The sequence below is a fragment of the Scomber japonicus genome, chromosome 10, assembly GCF_027409825.1.
Source record: "Scomber japonicus isolate fScoJap1 chromosome 10, fScoJap1.pri, whole genome shotgun sequence".
Lineage (NCBI taxonomy): Eukaryota > Metazoa > Chordata > Actinopteri > Scombriformes > Scombridae > Scomber > Scomber japonicus.
In genome coordinates this window covers 2,931,365-2,947,949 of record NC_070587.1, presented here as the reverse complement: position 1 = coordinate 2,947,949, position 16,585 = coordinate 2,931,365, and the positions used below count along the sequence as shown (strand labels likewise).

At 36.9% G+C, this 16,585-nt stretch overlaps 1 protein-coding gene across 1 annotated transcript; it reads right to left on the bottom strand.

Annotated features, from left to right (window-relative positions):
• Positions 1-1,939: 1,939 nt before the first annotated feature.
• il21r.1 (interleukin 21 receptor, tandem duplicate 1) lies at positions 1,940-13,270 on the bottom strand. Its single transcript, XM_053327877.1, has 10 exons — positions 13,255-13,270; positions 11,624-11,693; positions 11,114-11,226; positions 10,775-10,883; positions 9,926-10,113; positions 9,352-9,500; positions 9,037-9,232; positions 8,840-8,924; positions 7,478-7,571; positions 1,940-4,095 (listed from the first exon to the last, which is right to left on the bottom strand). The coding sequence occupies exons 3-10, from the start codon at positions 11,166-11,168 to the stop codon at positions 3,328-3,330; spliced, it is 1,644 nt and encodes a 547-aa protein (XP_053183852.1). The 5' UTR covers positions 11,169-11,226; positions 11,624-11,693; positions 13,255-13,270; the 3' UTR covers positions 1,940-3,327.
• Between the last annotated feature and the right edge of the window lie 3,315 nt (positions 13,271-16,585).

The window sequence follows — 16,585 nt, the reverse complement described above, 5'->3', positions numbered from 1 at the left end:
GTAGAATATTATTCAAATGTTAAGGGTCATGACAGATGACAGAAAGATAATATAATATAACAAGCAGATGATTTGAATTACCCTTTGACATTTCTATAATTTATCATTTCCCTTGAACCTCCCACTCTGGTTGAATACTGGAAATGTATGACACTAAAGTTATCTGTGCGCAATTAATCATAAAAAGAAAATTGTATCACATGTGTACAAGCCACAAGACGAGATAAGCCATAAACTGCCTTATTAAACCCACAAATAGCTCAGAGGGTAGTAGTACCAGTACCTTCCATGCAGTAGGTCATTGTAAGGACACTGGAGCACCAACATACAAACAGGAGCTGTGGCCACGCCATGTCCACTCTGTGGATATGAATGAAACATTTCTTTTTATCATCCTACAGTTCCTTGACTGTCTTACTCTCTCCGCTTTTGTAATACATTTAATAATCCATCATTCTATACAACATGCCTGCGAGTATGACAGCCACAAATACACAGTAACCATATACCTTTAATTTAAATTATTTGAAAAAGACAAAAAATAAATTTAAAAAACAAGATTTACCATTAGTGATATAATGGAAGAATGCCATTACCTTGGGGGCTGCCCTGGTGCTGTTGATGTCTCAGACAGTGAATGAGAGATGGAACTGAGGTTTAACTTATCACTGGGTGCATCACAGGAAGTTAAACCTCGTCACAAGCTTAGTTTCTTTCCTTTTTCTCTGTTTTTTTTTTTTTTTTGCCTATTTTTTTTATTTGGTTTTTGGCACGTGTTCTCGCTTGTGTTCATAGTAGAAAGAATGTTGGCTCTTTTAGACTAAATATGTTTATTTTTATTTTATTTTGTATTTGGTATATCCTGAGGAAAGTGTCCTTCTGATAAATAATACTGTAATGGATTGGACTAGGAATCATTTCATGTCACTGTAGCTTTTTTGTTGTTGTAGTGGGTTTAAGAATTTTAGTGATCAGGCCCAAAAGCTGCTCTATTGGAGGGACAGACACTTTGCTTTCCATTTATTATATACTACTTATAAATGTTAGCATAACACAATGGATTGACATAATAAAGAATTGATTATTAAGAATGGACTAGGCTCTATAATCATCCTATTTACTGCATATGTACCATAATGCCCTCAAAATGTTACCCTATACAATACCTACTTACACCTCTTTAGGTAATATACTATTTATTGATTTGCATAATGTCTTCTTACAAATATGTCCAAAATTGTTAGATATCATTGCAACGCACTGAGAAACAGGGAGGGCGGCTGCTTCCATCTGATAGCAGCAGTCATTCAGTTTGAGATTGATTTGGTGAGAACTGACAAGCTTCTGAAGAGCGATTGTATTCATATTCTTCTTAGCTGACATGTTAAAACCAAGAAATAAACACCCCCAATGGGTTTTAAAAACTTTTGGTGCAAGTCAAGTCAGTTGAATACTGATCATTCAACTGACCAGGTCAAAACATGATGCCATTGTTCTTGCTTTAAAGTCAAGTCACAGGGAAAGCAAGCCCAAATCTCAAGTCCTCATTTTATGACTTTAGTCCGTCTGAAGTCTGAAGTCTACAGCTGATGTTTGAAGATGACAGCAGTTTGATTTGACTTTTTATTACAAAATTAGAAATACAAGCTTGAAATAAGCATGAAAGCAGACACACACACACGCACGCACACCAGATTTTGAGACAATGTGTGCATTCACAGCCAAGCTATATTTACACTTTTTTACCTTTCACTGAAGCTCAAACTGTCTCAATTTTTATTCTTTCCTTTGACAATTAGCTGAAGTTTTGCTGTTGAATTGAAGAAACAAATGCATGCTGATGAGCCACCGAAGTTCAGAACATAACTGAACAACACAAACAAAAGAGAAAGAAACTAATTACAGTTATTTATGACTGAGATGTAGTTAGTCTCTGCCATCACTCTGAAAGCTGAAAGCCAGCACTTTTAGCCCCTAGAATACAGAGCCAATACAATACAAAGCATGTCACCTTACTTATGGACTGCACTCCATGTTACTATAGCTTTAACATACAGTAACCTATGATGGACTGTACAGTGGTGGGAAGTGTAGATATAACATGAAGGATGGTGTTGAACAAAGAAACAGACTTATACGTTGGGACCATTAGCTAGCAAGGACACTCTGGACGTGGACAGTAATCAGCCACATGTTCCCCTTTCACTTTCACTACAGCTGTCATCAGGGGCCTTTTCAATGGGAAAAACCCACTTTAGATATTGTCTGTTAACAATGTTCATCAAAGCCTGACACATGCATGCCATCAAACTCTAATTAAATAGTTGTCATGGCTACTTTTACCAAGAATTGCAGACATACACAATAAAAGCAGTTTAGAGTGAAATTAGAGTGAGTTTTTACAATGGTTGCACTTCCATCATTGTGTATGTTCAGTGGTTATATAATGTGAAATATGTCATTTGGTGAAAGAGAACAATGTGCTCTGAAAAACTTCTCAAGATAGTTTGTAAAAGCTTGTCTGATAAGTTTCTTTGCTTCGTTCGAACCAACGACACCATGGTCAGACACACAATCACTCAATCATGATTACAGATAATAACATTTGGGCCATGTTTGCTCTTTTTACTGACATTGCACAAAACAGGACGTAAGGTGACTGTGGTTACTAACAGACTGCGTTAGTGCAAGGAGACATTATCAGAAAACTGCATCTTGATAAGATGCAGCATGCATCCTGGTGCTACAGTACACGCTAATGTACCACGCATGACCATTAATCTGTATGTACAAAAAACAAAAAACATCCTCCTGCTGCATAAATCAGAGTACAGTGCAAACATTTTGATCACATGTTGCATGTCTATGGAAACTGGAGTCCCCCCAGAATACTTTAAGAGTTTCTCAGATCATTATTACAATCTATTAATAAATGTACACATTTATAAAAAGTTAATATAACTTGAATAATTTATTTAGCATTCATATGATGCATTTAAAACTCACTGTAAAGAATAACATCTCTATATTTGTAAATTGATATTTATTGATCAATTGAATTTGATTATAATTAAACACCAAAAAAATATTACTGCAGTGGTACTCTTCAGCCATTCCTCTATGTACAATCAAAATTATTCTTTCTCCTTGGACTGTCTAATAAAAGAAATATGTGCAAAACTAAAACATATCAAATGTAACAGAATATACGAGATTATAAAACGATCAGACACATTTCTTTTAAAGTATTTGTAATAGAAGTACAAACAATAATGTCCATCATTTAAGTCCCACAGCACTACAAACTGTAAAGCAGCTGTGGAGTGATCAGTGTGTTTCATGGAGTTTGTTCTCTGAGTTGCTCAAGTCCTCTTGAATAGTGCTACAGATCATCCACTGCTTAACATAATTTGAAGTATTGTTTTTGTGCTCATGAAATAGATCTGAGTCTCTGTGCTCTGCTGCCCCAGGACTGCTGCACTCTCCAAACCCACTGTCAATGGTGTCCAAGTCCACGTGAGGGTAGCCATCTTCTGACTGTTCGTTTGAGGCGAATGAGTCAAGAGATACCCTCTCTGGTTCATTAAACTGGGCACGTGGGTGAAAGTTTATATTTCCCACTGATAGGTCATTGGATATTTGGTTTTCATGCTGTGGCAATATTCCATTTTGTCTATCCATCCTGGATATCTGAGGCTCTAAATCATAGCCAGCATGCTCTCTGTTGTCTCCATCATAGGCACCAAAGCTTTCTGCACCTTGGTAACTTCTCAGGGTGTTTATGGAGCTCTGTGACATAGCCTCCCCCTCAAACTCTTCTTCTCCAGACAGGGTTACAGTATGGATAGAGATGTGTCCGGTGGAGTGGCCGGTCCCCTGCGAATTGTTGCCTTCCTGGAAGTGCAGCAGTGAGTTTGAGTAGTGAGGTTCCACCATAGGGAGGATGCGACCGTCTTGTGTCATCTCCTTGTCCTTACTGTATCTTTGTTTCTCACTGTTCCAGTGAAGGACGTCATGCTGCTTCTCAGTTATCGCCTCAACGTCTTTGTCAAATCCATGGTAATCATACTCGCCGAATGCAGGCTTCACCCATTCCTACAAAAAAGCAAATGGAAGATACATATTTTGAGTAATGGCAAAACTAAATAACAACACTGGCCTGTGAATGTTTAAACAAATAGTTTTGACATTTTGGGAAAATACACAATTGGCTTTCTTACCATGAGTCAAGTCAGAAACTCAATAGCATTGCACTAAATTAGCTTAGCTTAGCATAAACACTGGAAACAGTGGTGGGACTGCTAGTCTGGCTCCATAATGCAACTCCTCAAATAACTGTAACTTGTCATGTTAAGTTTTTGGTTTTTGTATTGATTAAACAAGTTAAACACAATTAGAAAGCCTTAGAGGTAATGATAGCAATAATTTGTTTCCTTTGGACTGAGCCACTCTTGCTGTTGCCTCCTGTTTCCACTCACCATGGTTAATGTAAATGGAGGTTTAATACACATTTTGCTGGATTATGCTGGATAAACAAGTGTTTTATAATAGGTTAACTGACCTTTAAAGGGCATCACACAAACTCTGAACTAATGGTAAGATAGTTTTGGCTTAATTTGCCCAGGTTTTTCTTAGAAATGCTAGTGGCAAAGGCTCTATGGATGTTCATGTGAGTCTGATGGTTTGATTCAGACTGACATATGTCAACAAGTGAATGAATCTTCAAGACATTTTCATTCATGGCCCCCAGAAAATAAAATTCCTGGTAGCATCGTCAGGTTTAATATTCCAGCTTGTAAAATATTTTTATTTAGACATAGCCTAATAGCTACTGCAAAATTATGACATTCCCATTAGCCTCAGCTGTACATTATGTTTAGTGTTAAAAGGCAAACATTAGCATGCTAACAAAATATACTTGTAAACATGGTAGACAATGTCCCTCTAACATCAGCATATCACTGTGAGCATGTTAGCATTCTGACATTAGCATTTAGCTCAAATCACCACAATGGTTTGGTTGAACTGACTCTTTCAGAGCCTAGCATTGCACTGCACAGTCTAATACTCACACAACCTTCACCAACAGTTTGCCATGAGTGTGTTACCCATAATATCTTTCTCTATTTGCACATATACAAAACAAACACTGACTCTATCTGATCTTTTTTATGTTATGTGTAAAACCACTAATATAGCATGCCTGAAGTGCAGTTGAGACACAGAGGCAAGTACCTAAATTTATTTTTACTTGGGGTTTTCACAGGGTTCAGCAGGATACAGGTGAACCTTGATCTACTACTATAGTAGTACTACTAGTGTTTTCTCTGTTCTTCTAGTGTTATTTCAGCAAATAGACCACACATCTTAAAATTAGCCCAGCACAGGAAAATACTGAAATACTGCATAAGGTGTCTGAAGTAAGGCTATAATATGTAATTAATAACAGAGGATCAAAATGTTTGTTTCATGTATAGTTTTAGGTAAAAATACAATAGTCTGACATTGTATTTTTAGAGATGCACTTTTAAATATATGACACAAATCTATGTGGCTTTCTATCAACTCATACATGTTGCTGAAATATACATTTTTTGCAGCTACCTATAGCCTCCATGCATCCACGTATAGCGTCAATGCAGCATGGTGATGCCCAGATAAGCATGAATCAGTTTTTTTGTCATGCAAAGGCCACCACATCCTGAAGTACAGCGCCTAACAGCATCACCAATTATTCTCTGAACCCCTGAGAAAACAGTAGCAGTCTGCACCACAAGAGTGAGATAGCACCGTCAAACTAGAACAATGATTTCTGAAAGAGCTGCTTCAGTCTTTTGCTGTGATCTTGGATATGTGATATAGTGTGCAAAAAGAACAAGGGTTGCACTATAGGAACATCACACCTGTAACTAAACTAAACAACAAATGTGTTATATCACTGTTTTTAAAAACTACTTTCACCTATGCACTAGAATTGATGACCTAATTAATGTGGCTGCACTGCAACAGAGTCAACAAGACAGGGAAGCGTTATAGAGGTTGCTTATATCTAATGTAAATGTAAAATATATGTAAACTAACAAATTTAAACTGAAGTTTCATATAAACTTATCCTTATGATAAAGGATTGGTGGCAAATTAAATGTAAATTGTCTTGTGGCGACAGCATCAGTAGCCATCTGTACCTAATTCAACTCCTTTCGAAAAGATTGTAGACATTGTCAACATTTTATAACTCTTTTATTGAAAGTATTCAACTTTCTTTTCTCCAACTTATTGCTCTTAAATCAAGAAGATAAGTCCTCAAAAAGGTATATGCAATTATGAATGATCCCCCTCACGTAACATATGTGATGTTTTAGGGTAAAGCCATTAGGAGTGCATTTTAAATTGTCTGTATGCAAAACAATTATTTTTATATTTATGTTTGCAAACTAGCTTGCTGAATGAAGTGTTTTGAAATAAATCATACCGCAAGTGTTCACTTCACACTTCACTTTGCAGTTTCACTTTGAAGTTTACACTATGTAGTAGCAAAGGTGCATCAGTGCAAACCAAGTAGGAATCTGTGAACTACTTCCCCTCTCAAAGTATTTTCCCTCTGTTATTTGCTACAGGTGCACACTCTGCTGTCAAATGTGTAGAACTGCACAAAGGTCTCAGGATAATTGTTTGGTTGAACTTTAAAATAGTAACCCAATCAAATATGGTAATCATTTTGGATGTTATTTTAAAAGTAGCTTTTGGTGTTTGCAACAGCTATTTATTCAAACACAAAACTCTGAAAATAATATAATAGGAATATACATATGATGATCAAATAAGTGACAGTCCACTAAAACTGTCTAATAAGTTCCTAACATAGGGCCTTCAGACCATTAAGACCAGGAAAGATTTTAGAAATATTTTATCCCCTACATATGTCTAGTTAATTTTAGGCAGATTTTGCCTTCACAGACATGAAGAAATTGAATCTGCAAGCACGAAGAATAGACAGTATATTTCATTCAAAAGTTTGACTTTGTTCCTAGACATCAAAAAACAGAAAGAAGATTAGTGGAAAACATTTTTTAAAAATGATGGAAAAGATAATGAAGATAAAAAAGGTATTCTATAACAAGACTATAAAACTGAGAACCTAATAATTCTCACTTTGTGCCCCTATCAAGTGAAAAACAGGCTATTTTTAACCTCACACAATGACACATCAAAGATCGAGACTACACGTAGCAGGGGTATTTTCCACTGAGGTGGAACAGGTCTCTCTGTCATATACAAATATCTACCCACAATATGTTCTCCTTGAAGCCCCTGCAGACTTGAGTCATTCATATCATGAAGGCCCTTAAATGTGGAGTCAGGGGAAAGTCCCTGTAAGGACTCCAGATGTGCTGAAAGTCCCCTCTTGGGACACCTGCTGGGCCAATTTGGAAATTACACAAAAGTCCGCAAGCTGACTCCGTTTTTTTTTTCTTACCTTGAAGTTCCCTCCATAGTTGTGGTAGAGAGGCTTGAAAAACTCCTCTGGCTTGGGGATGTATGTAATCAGCTTGAGTTTTCTCTGCAAAACCCTGAATCCAAATAGAAAGTTTTTTACAAATACATGAAAAATGAAATTACATTTATAATTCAATGGCACTGTGTCAGTTCTGACGAAGTGTTTTCGTTTTTGGTGTATGAGAATTCAGTGGTTTGGTGTGTTGTGAAAATCTGGAGGGGGTGGGGGGTAAAGCCTTTTTAAAATGCAGCCTTGTCAGTGGAGAGATGACGAAGAAAACAAGGTAGGGAGAGAAGCAACAAAGGTCCCCAGTCAGACCTGAACCAGGGACGTTGTAGCACATAATGTAGTCCATCCAGATTATATGTTGACTTACTGTATATCCTGAATGCTTTGAATGTAATTGAGGTCAAATTCATCTTATTGCTCACATTCTTCTTGCCCTCATTGTGACAATTGTGTATTACTTTGCAGTACATTTGAACCCATGTTTCTGCACTAGCGAGAAAAGGGTTGTTTTGAGTGTCTCAGTATGTAAGAAATATATAATCAACTGAAGTCTTAAATGTTGTAATGGCATATTTAAGAAAGCCAGTCAGGGACTTTCTTAAAAGAAATGTAAAAAAAACCCCAAGTTGGCTATTGTTTTTAGACAACTTTAGGTCGCCAACAAAAATCCTTAGATGCTTTGTATAATAATGCTGTGTACAGGGAAACTCTGTCTATTGTTAAAGACACTGAATATACTCCTCCTACAATGCTGGAGCACCTCTGGTAAACACAAAGATAGATAAAGGATCCTTTGCACTCTACCACCTAGTTCATGTTCTTTTTTGCTTGTGTTTTGCTTGTGTTTTTCTCCTGTAACTATGAGCGCTTAATAAATGAGGTGTTCTCAGTTCTGACTCTGATGCTCTGCATGACTTCCTATGTCTGCTAGCCTTTTCAGTGCAATCTATCTCTGCACGTACAACACAGCCGTGGTTTCTCTATATGTGGGAGGTGATGCCAGGAAAGTGTACAACGATGCAATGAGAAGCCTTGCTAATCATTTACTGGAAAACAAAGTGTTGCTGACCTTAAGTCTTAATTTTGCATGCAAATTATGTATGATGGCAAAAAGAACTGCAACCTTAAGCACTATTTACACATGTTAAATTCAACTATGATTGCATAGTTTCGTTCAGTCGTGATATATTTGTTGCAGTTTCTCTAAAAACTAGTAGGGCATCACCAGTTTCAAGGTGATGGTCTGATACTCAAATCCCACTGGAGGCACACATGGTATAAAAAAAAGATTGGGATTAAATGATCATACTCAGAAAAAAAGACAGTACTCACGTTTTTTGTGAACAACCCAACGAGAAGCATATGATGAGAACAACGATGCAAGTCAAGGAGATGTATAACCAAGATTGTTTAATACCTGTAGAGGAGACATAATATATGCACCAAATGTCATTACATGATAAACACATTTTACACTTCCTGTTTCCAAAATGGTGGTTTAAAGGATCAGTGCAGAAATGCTCCATTACCTTCAGTCTCTTCAGATATTCCCTTAGTCTGCCATTCTGTAGTGGAACTCCACTCACTCCACGGACCAAGATAGAGATAGTTACTACAAGGTTTGACCTGAACATCCACAGTATAGATTGTGTTTGGTTGCAGTTCCTTGTACTTATGGTCTAATGCAAAGTACTTTTGGGCCACTTCAAAGGAAATATCTTGATCCTATTAGAAAAGAATCAAAAATAGAACAGATTTGCATGGCAGTGGTCAGCAAAGAAACACAACAATAATGTATTCTAACAGCATCTCAAGTCCAATTTTTTTTCTTTTGGGGTTTTTACCTTGGAGTAGAAAGTTCTGCTTGCTCTTAAGCGCACTCTGTATTCAAAACAGTCATGTTCTTTTGTTGTTTCGTTGTTGTCGTCCCACGAGATGTTGGAGAACCCATCAGTGTTTGTCACTTGAACATTGATAGGTGGTGGATATTTCACTGTGAAAGTAAAGTGAAGTTGAAAATGTGTGTATGCCCTACACCAGATGTGGCAGTTGAACATTATTTGTGTCTTTTGTCTTTATCTGGAGGGTAAGCAAGATGGGCAGGTGTTTGCTGCCACACAACACTTGACATTTATGAAGACATTTTGGATGTGTCCAACAGGTGGGAAAAGTTTAGAGTGTGTAACAAGTGATTTAAATGTGTAAAAATAAATGTTATATTGAAAGGATAAAGATAAATTAACAGACTTTATATCATTTGATTAAACCAAACACGTCATTACTTATGTAATCATACTGTTATCATATTTTGGAAAACTGCTATCAGTGACCTTTCAATTCCGCTATCCTCCTATCTGTTCAGAAGAAATTACACAGAGTGAAACGTCAAATAGCCTAGTTATTATCAGTTCAACTTACCCACATTACGCAGAAGCCAGGGGATTGACTCACTCGCACTCATTATTACTTGATTGTCTTGTTGACTGACTGTCGCAGTACAGGTGGTCTCAACAACTGCAACGTCGTAAAAATCCTCTGGGTGCATCATGCACCAGGACTGAGGTGGTTTAACTTGACAGATGTCACTAACGGTCATGTCTCCATCACTAAAACAAACAGGGACGGAGTGTGATGATCAATAATGCTGTGTAACATCTCAGCACCAAAGGTTAGCATATGATGGTTTCAGAGCAAAACTGACATAGTTTGGAATATGTGAGGCAGTTACCGTTTGTACTTACAAATGTATTTTTCAACTGTAAAATGTACACTGCATATAACATATAAGTACATATCTTGGTCACAAATCTTTAATTACCATTATTTAAAACACTATGACCCAATCTGCTACTTCCACTAATGACAATAACACATAAGATAAATCTGACATTATTAAATCTTTGCATGGTGTTCATATTGAAAACAATATTGGCAGTTTATGATGGGCAATTAAGTGCACAATGGGGGTCAAAATCTATTCATCACTTTGCAGTGTTTCCATGCAGTGAGATTAAAACCATCGTTTTGTAGCATCTACATGTTCAAAGGTTGCTCACAAGGCAATAGCAAGTGACTACATTAGATCTATTAAAATGCTACCGATATTAAAAGCCAAATATTCAAAATTACCCACCATTGTAATCCTTGTTATGATCAATTGTATTTTCAGGGGGGTAAGTCAACAACATTTTAATTAAAGGCAGTGTTGCCATGATGTGTTATATACCAAAATGAAGCAATTTAACAGTGACAGACAACAAGTTTTACCTGCAGTTGACTTTGATGAGGACAGGATATGTCGGCACAGAGCCAGGAAGACAGGAACAGTTCAGTGAAACATCGTAGTCTGTTGTGCAGGTGACATTGCATGATGTGACTGCAGCAGAAAAGAAAATGCAGTCAGTTGTACAAAGTTGCATTTACTAAATTTAATGTTCATGCTTGTAGTCCAACCTACTATGTTTAAACTAAATCAGATTAAGAAACACATCTTCAAAGGAATCTTGGTCAAGACAGAGATATCAACAAGTATTTCAAAGTGGGAGATTACGTTTACATATTCATATTACCACAAAGACAAGACAGTGTTCAGATAAGTTGACTTACCACCATAAATAAAAACAGTGAGATCCCACAGCATAAGCAAGAACAGAAAAGCCATGGGGACGACTCTCTGTTATCAGCCACTGGTTTGCAAATAGGAAACACCACAGCTGAAACTAAATATAGACACAATCGTTGAACTTGAGCAATCGTTAAAAATCTGTTTTTTTTAGTTTGAGTTTGAGAAAAACACACACACAAAAAAAGAAAATCTGCCTTATTCTAGGATTTGGTGACTAAGATATGGGGTAAGGTATGGGGTTTAGTCATCAAATAAACAAAACTCAAACATCTATCCACAACTAACACCTAGTAAACATCAATACCGGCATCGATAATTTAATACATTTTCAAAAAGGGTGTCAAAATGAAAGCATCTACGGGTCAAAATCGAAAAGGTAATTCAATGAATAACAGCATATTTCTTTAAAAGGAGCTTAATGTTTTCTGTTCTAATTTTTAACTGACATAAATAATGAATGATCTGAATGAAAAAGAATGAAACAAACATACCTTTTTTAATGTAAGATTCTGCCACTTAATCAGTCAATACGCATGTGATGCATGTGAAGTGATGCTCTGACTGTGTGAAAAGGTTTAGTGGAACATGTTCAGAGTTTGTCACACTGAAGGCGTCATCATCAGTGGTGTGACTAAGGATGTGGTATCAGACCCTTTGAATGTGTGCGGTGCTTTGCCACCACATCCACAGAGCTTCTATGAATATGCAATAGTTAACCAGACAGAGAAAAAAGCAACAGGAAACTAATTACCGTGTGCAAAATAATTTAGTCATCATATTTTGTCACCTAATTTAAAAAAAGCAAACAAAACAAAAGTACATTGCTTATGCTATTTTTTTTTTTAAATAGGAAGTGCTAAATTATTTTTGGAAAGGAAACTACAGAAATATACAGAGATACTGACGAGCATTAAGCAATTCCTTCTCCCCCATGTAGTCTGTGTTTTCTACTGACAATAGTGATAAATATGTTCATTATTACATAGCACCTTCTTGCTCAAATGGGTTTCCGAACACTTACTCAAAATGTGAACAATACCAATGTTTCAGTACTGAGATGATCAGAAAAACTCATGTTTTTGAGATACCTTTCAAAAGACCCTTATCACACACCTACATATCTTTGTTAGCAGTTAATCAGGGGTTTTCAGTGGTTTCCAGCAGAGCATGTTAGAGCTAAATGAGTCATGATCGTTCACTTTTGAGAATTAAATGATCTTGTTTAACAGTTGTGTTAGAGTTAAATGTGTTAATTTGATGTTGGATGTGCACATTATGCGCCAAGAGTGTAACTAACGAGAGTAATAATCCATGTTTACATCAAATCTGCTGAACTGTGACAGAGTTTTTTTTTTTGTTGTTGTTTAAAGGTTAAACCTCTGCGTCATTCAAATCACTATGTAGGTGTGTTGGTGCATATTGTTTAATGTCATTGTACTGATATTAGTAAAAGCCAAATGCCACATTTATCACCTTTAGTGCTTTGTAACAGGTTAATAGTACACAATAAGGGAAAAGCCAAACAATAATTGCACTTTAACAAGGCTAGGATGGGTCAAATACAGTGGACCCATCTTCAGGACTGATAAACTGCACCTTGGTTTAATGTCGTTGTTGTATTACACTATCCTGTGAAATGCTGGCGCCCCATCCCACACTTACAGTGGGGCTGCATCAGACACAGCGGCTGTGTCTTGTACAATCACTTCATTGCCACCAGAGGTCACTGTATGGAAGGTTTAACTTGAACTTGCTCAGATCATTTTATTGTGAGTTCACAAGATGACTCACTTTTATCTGTTGATCTGAATGTAAAATTGCTGACAGTTAAATTAACCAGACCATACTGAGTGCTTCCTACTTATATCACGCAACGGAATTTCACATGTTTCACAAAATTTTATCTGAAAGGGGGTCCTAAGGTTTGAGGATGTTGTAAACTGTATAGATTGTAAAGCCCTGTGAGGCAAATTTGAAATATATACATAATATTGCCAACATGCAAAGGTGTCAAAGGCAACTTTAATATCAATTTAAACACATTGTGGTGTCAGAGACACATTGTTAGCAGTAATTCTGAGTGGCTACTTTAAAAAAGAAGGAATGATAGATAGAGTGATACCTTAGTTGGAGAGATTCTGTCCTCAACAGCCTCCAATCTTCTTCTCACACAGCTCCAACTTGATGAAGACTAGGCTGGGGACATTTCTGGCACACAAGTCTACAGTGTCCAGCAAGGACTGGGAGATCTATAGCTCCTCAAGCTCCACACGAATTGATGATGCTGCCAAAATAGCACCTTTGAACTATTGGAGGTGCTGCTGTTTCAAGACAGCGATAAAGAGATGTTTTTGAGTGAACAATGTCTCCTTGTGAAGGGAAGATGGGTCAGGTTGATATATCAGGCCAACAACCTTTCTGTTAATAATTGATGTCAAGCTTTGAATGACTAAAACAGGATCAAGGGTGCTAACACCTACAGACCTGAAAAAGAAGAACATATATTAGGAATCTACTAACCCCACAAAAAGCTACAATAACTAAAACTATGCATTTAGTTTACATTACATTTTAATTAGTCTCAAATAATCTAGCAAGTCATCTTTGCTGACTAACCTTTTGGCTTATATCATTTACTATCATCAATTATCATCAATCCTCATTTGTCATTATCTGCTTACTCACCACACTCTCTTTTCTCTTCCTCCTCTCTCTTTCTTTTTTCACCCCGGATGATGGATAATAACTCTTTTACTTTGCATATGCAATGCAACACAACTTGTTCGACAACTCCTGTGACAGGCCAGAGAAGGACTTTGGACAGGCATAGATGCCAATGTGATGGGGCCCCTTAGAGGGGGTTTTCCAGTACGGGTTGTAGGTGCTCTGGCACTACATTTAAGGGGGGGTTCCCACATTTTGAGACAGCTGGAGTCAACCCTCGGAGGGCCCCTAATGCCAGGGGCCCCGAGTAGGCGTTTCGGGACCGACACACACCGAGACCTACTTTCAATAACGGGAAGGTAGACATACAATATTATCCAAGCGTGAACTCGCTGGGGAACTCCGTAATGATAACTTGCCCGTTTCGATTTCACATCTTGTCTCTCTTATTGTGAGCTGATTGAATACAGACCTATTTATTTCCTAGGATGGCGAAGTCATAACCCGACCTACTCGGCCATTTAATTGGTTACTTGTGAGTTGTTAGGTTTAAGAGTAAGGAGTGCGATTGGGTAGAAATAGGGTGACAATATCATCGTAAGCCAATCAGAGGTAGAGAAGGGCGGGTCAAACCTTCGCCATACTAGGGGAAAAATACCGCGTCCTGTAATGTCAGTGAGTCACGGGGAAAGTAAAAACCATCAGCTCCAACCTGAACTCTAACCAACCTATTTCTTTGTTAGTCTAGGCTACTTCCCACTGACATTTATCGAATTTCACATGACTTGTTGAGTGACTTCAAACACCTTAAAAAAGAAGAAGAGAGAGAACCTCCTACTGTGTCCTTACCTTCTCAGTGGTGGTTTTCAGCAAATAGAACTTTAACTTCTGAACACTGTTAAATGTATCATTAACTACTAGACATACTGACAGAAACTAAATATCAAGTTTTTCCTTCTTTCTTTAGCCTGCCAGAATAAACGTGATGAGCAACTCAGTCTACTTCATATCCTGCAAAGATGACTGCTTTTTGTACTTTTTTTTGCTGTATTTGTACTTCCAGATGTTATCCAACTACAGTGTCAACCTGTGTACCACAATCATTCCTCCTGTTCATACTTACTGACCATCGGTTGATCCCTCCATTGTGCATTTACAACGTAAGTGATGGAGGCCAAAAGAGCTTCAATGTCCAAATGAGTCAAATCTTTTTCTTCTTTCGTCTTCTTTTTTTAAAGTCTTTTTTAGTGCCGAAGTCACTAATATGAAGTCTAAAGTGTTAAGTCTGTAAATGTGTGACTATTTAAGCCTCGTAAAAGCTTCAGATACATTTTTACATGCTGTGGATTTTGGCTCCCATCACTTGCATTGATATTTTAACAGCCAGTATGATCAGAAGGACTAATTACAGTGAGAGAAACCCTGTTCAGTGTTAATATGGGCACTTGACTGTTGTTTTAAGACAGGAGATAAAAAGTGTGAACCTGTCCTTAAATCTCAGAGAAGGTGGAAAACAATAACAAAGTATTCTACAGTTATTAAAATGTACTAGACCTTTTTTTGCTCATAAATACAGTCTAGAAGCAGCAGCATTTCATTAAGTTTTGCATTAATTTGCAATTTGCATTACATCACATTTTGTAACAGTGATACTGAAGCCTTTCTCACATTTGCAATATCATCCAAATTGTAAAATTGAAAGATCATGTTTGTACTTTTAACATGCAGTGTTAAGTTTAACATGCACAATACAAAACGCTCTTAAAATATGATGTATTGATTTATGTCCACAGTACATTAGTACCTGTAATAACATGAAAATACTTACAATTTAAGGCGAGGTGATCTTGCAAGAAGCAGCTCCTGATTGAAACTATTCTTACGCAGATTTGGCATAAATCAGAGAACTGATCCAATATAGAGGATGTAGTTAAAGGCAACTTCACTCCGTGGTTTAAACAAATAAACAAACTCCATGATGACAAACTCCTCATGTTGCAGCTTTTTAGTATGCAAGGAAGCGTCCAAAAATGCACTGCAACACATTGTTTGGTGACTTCTGTGAAATGATCAAACAAAAGTGTTAATGACTGAAAAGTTGCAACTATTTTAAGTGTCGGTACTAAGTGTCACCTGAGTTATCATGGTTTAACGTGCCAATGTCCTGATGAGTTCAACGGCATTGTTCAGTTTTATATAGTTTAGCACAGATGTTTTTTGAAATTTGAACAGAGGGCTTTTACTTCTTTCAAGTCGAACAAAAAACATAAATGTATCACCATGTCTTGTATATAATAAAAACAAGAATTAATTAAAATACCACAGAGCAAGGAACTAAATCCAACCTGTTCCAGTGGAGTTGTTTGAGTGGCAATTATTAAAGAACATGGTCTATGTAAAGCAGTGAGTTAGAGAAAAGGTGTTTAAGGTATTAACAATGAAAGTTGCCTTATCTTTTTTTTTTTTTATCACAAAAAAGTGTAAAAAAGGAATGCAAAAGATCAATCAGTATCCTAGTCTCTGCTCTAGTAAGCGCTATCAGTTTGGTAACTTTATTGTATTTTTAGATCTGGTCTTATTCAAAATGAATAGCACTTTGAATTCCCCTGAAGTTTGAAGCTTTAATTCCCAACACCTGCAGATGAGATCATGCTCTCTAATTCATGTATCGTCATATTTCATCTACATGAACAATGTTCTGCTAATGAGCGAACTCATAAAGCAAACAGTAAAGAATCAGAATCAGAATCAGAATAGTCTTTATTGTCACTGTACATGTACAACACAAT

Excerpts from the sequence above, each read along its gene's own strand:
- il21r.1 (XM_053327877.1), bottom strand. The coding sequence starts at position 11,168 with ATGGCTTTTCTGTTCTTGCTTATGCTGTGGGATCTCACTGTTTTTATT. Across the intron at positions 7,572-8,839 it reads TTGGGTTGTTCACAAAAAAC|GGTTTTGCAGAGAAAACTCA; the intron begins GTGAGTACTGTC and ends ATTTGGATTCAG. Across the intron at positions 4,096-7,477 it reads ACTATGGAGGGAACTTCAAG|GAATGGGTGAAGCCTGCATT; the intron begins GTAAGAAAAAAA and ends GCTTTTTTGTAG.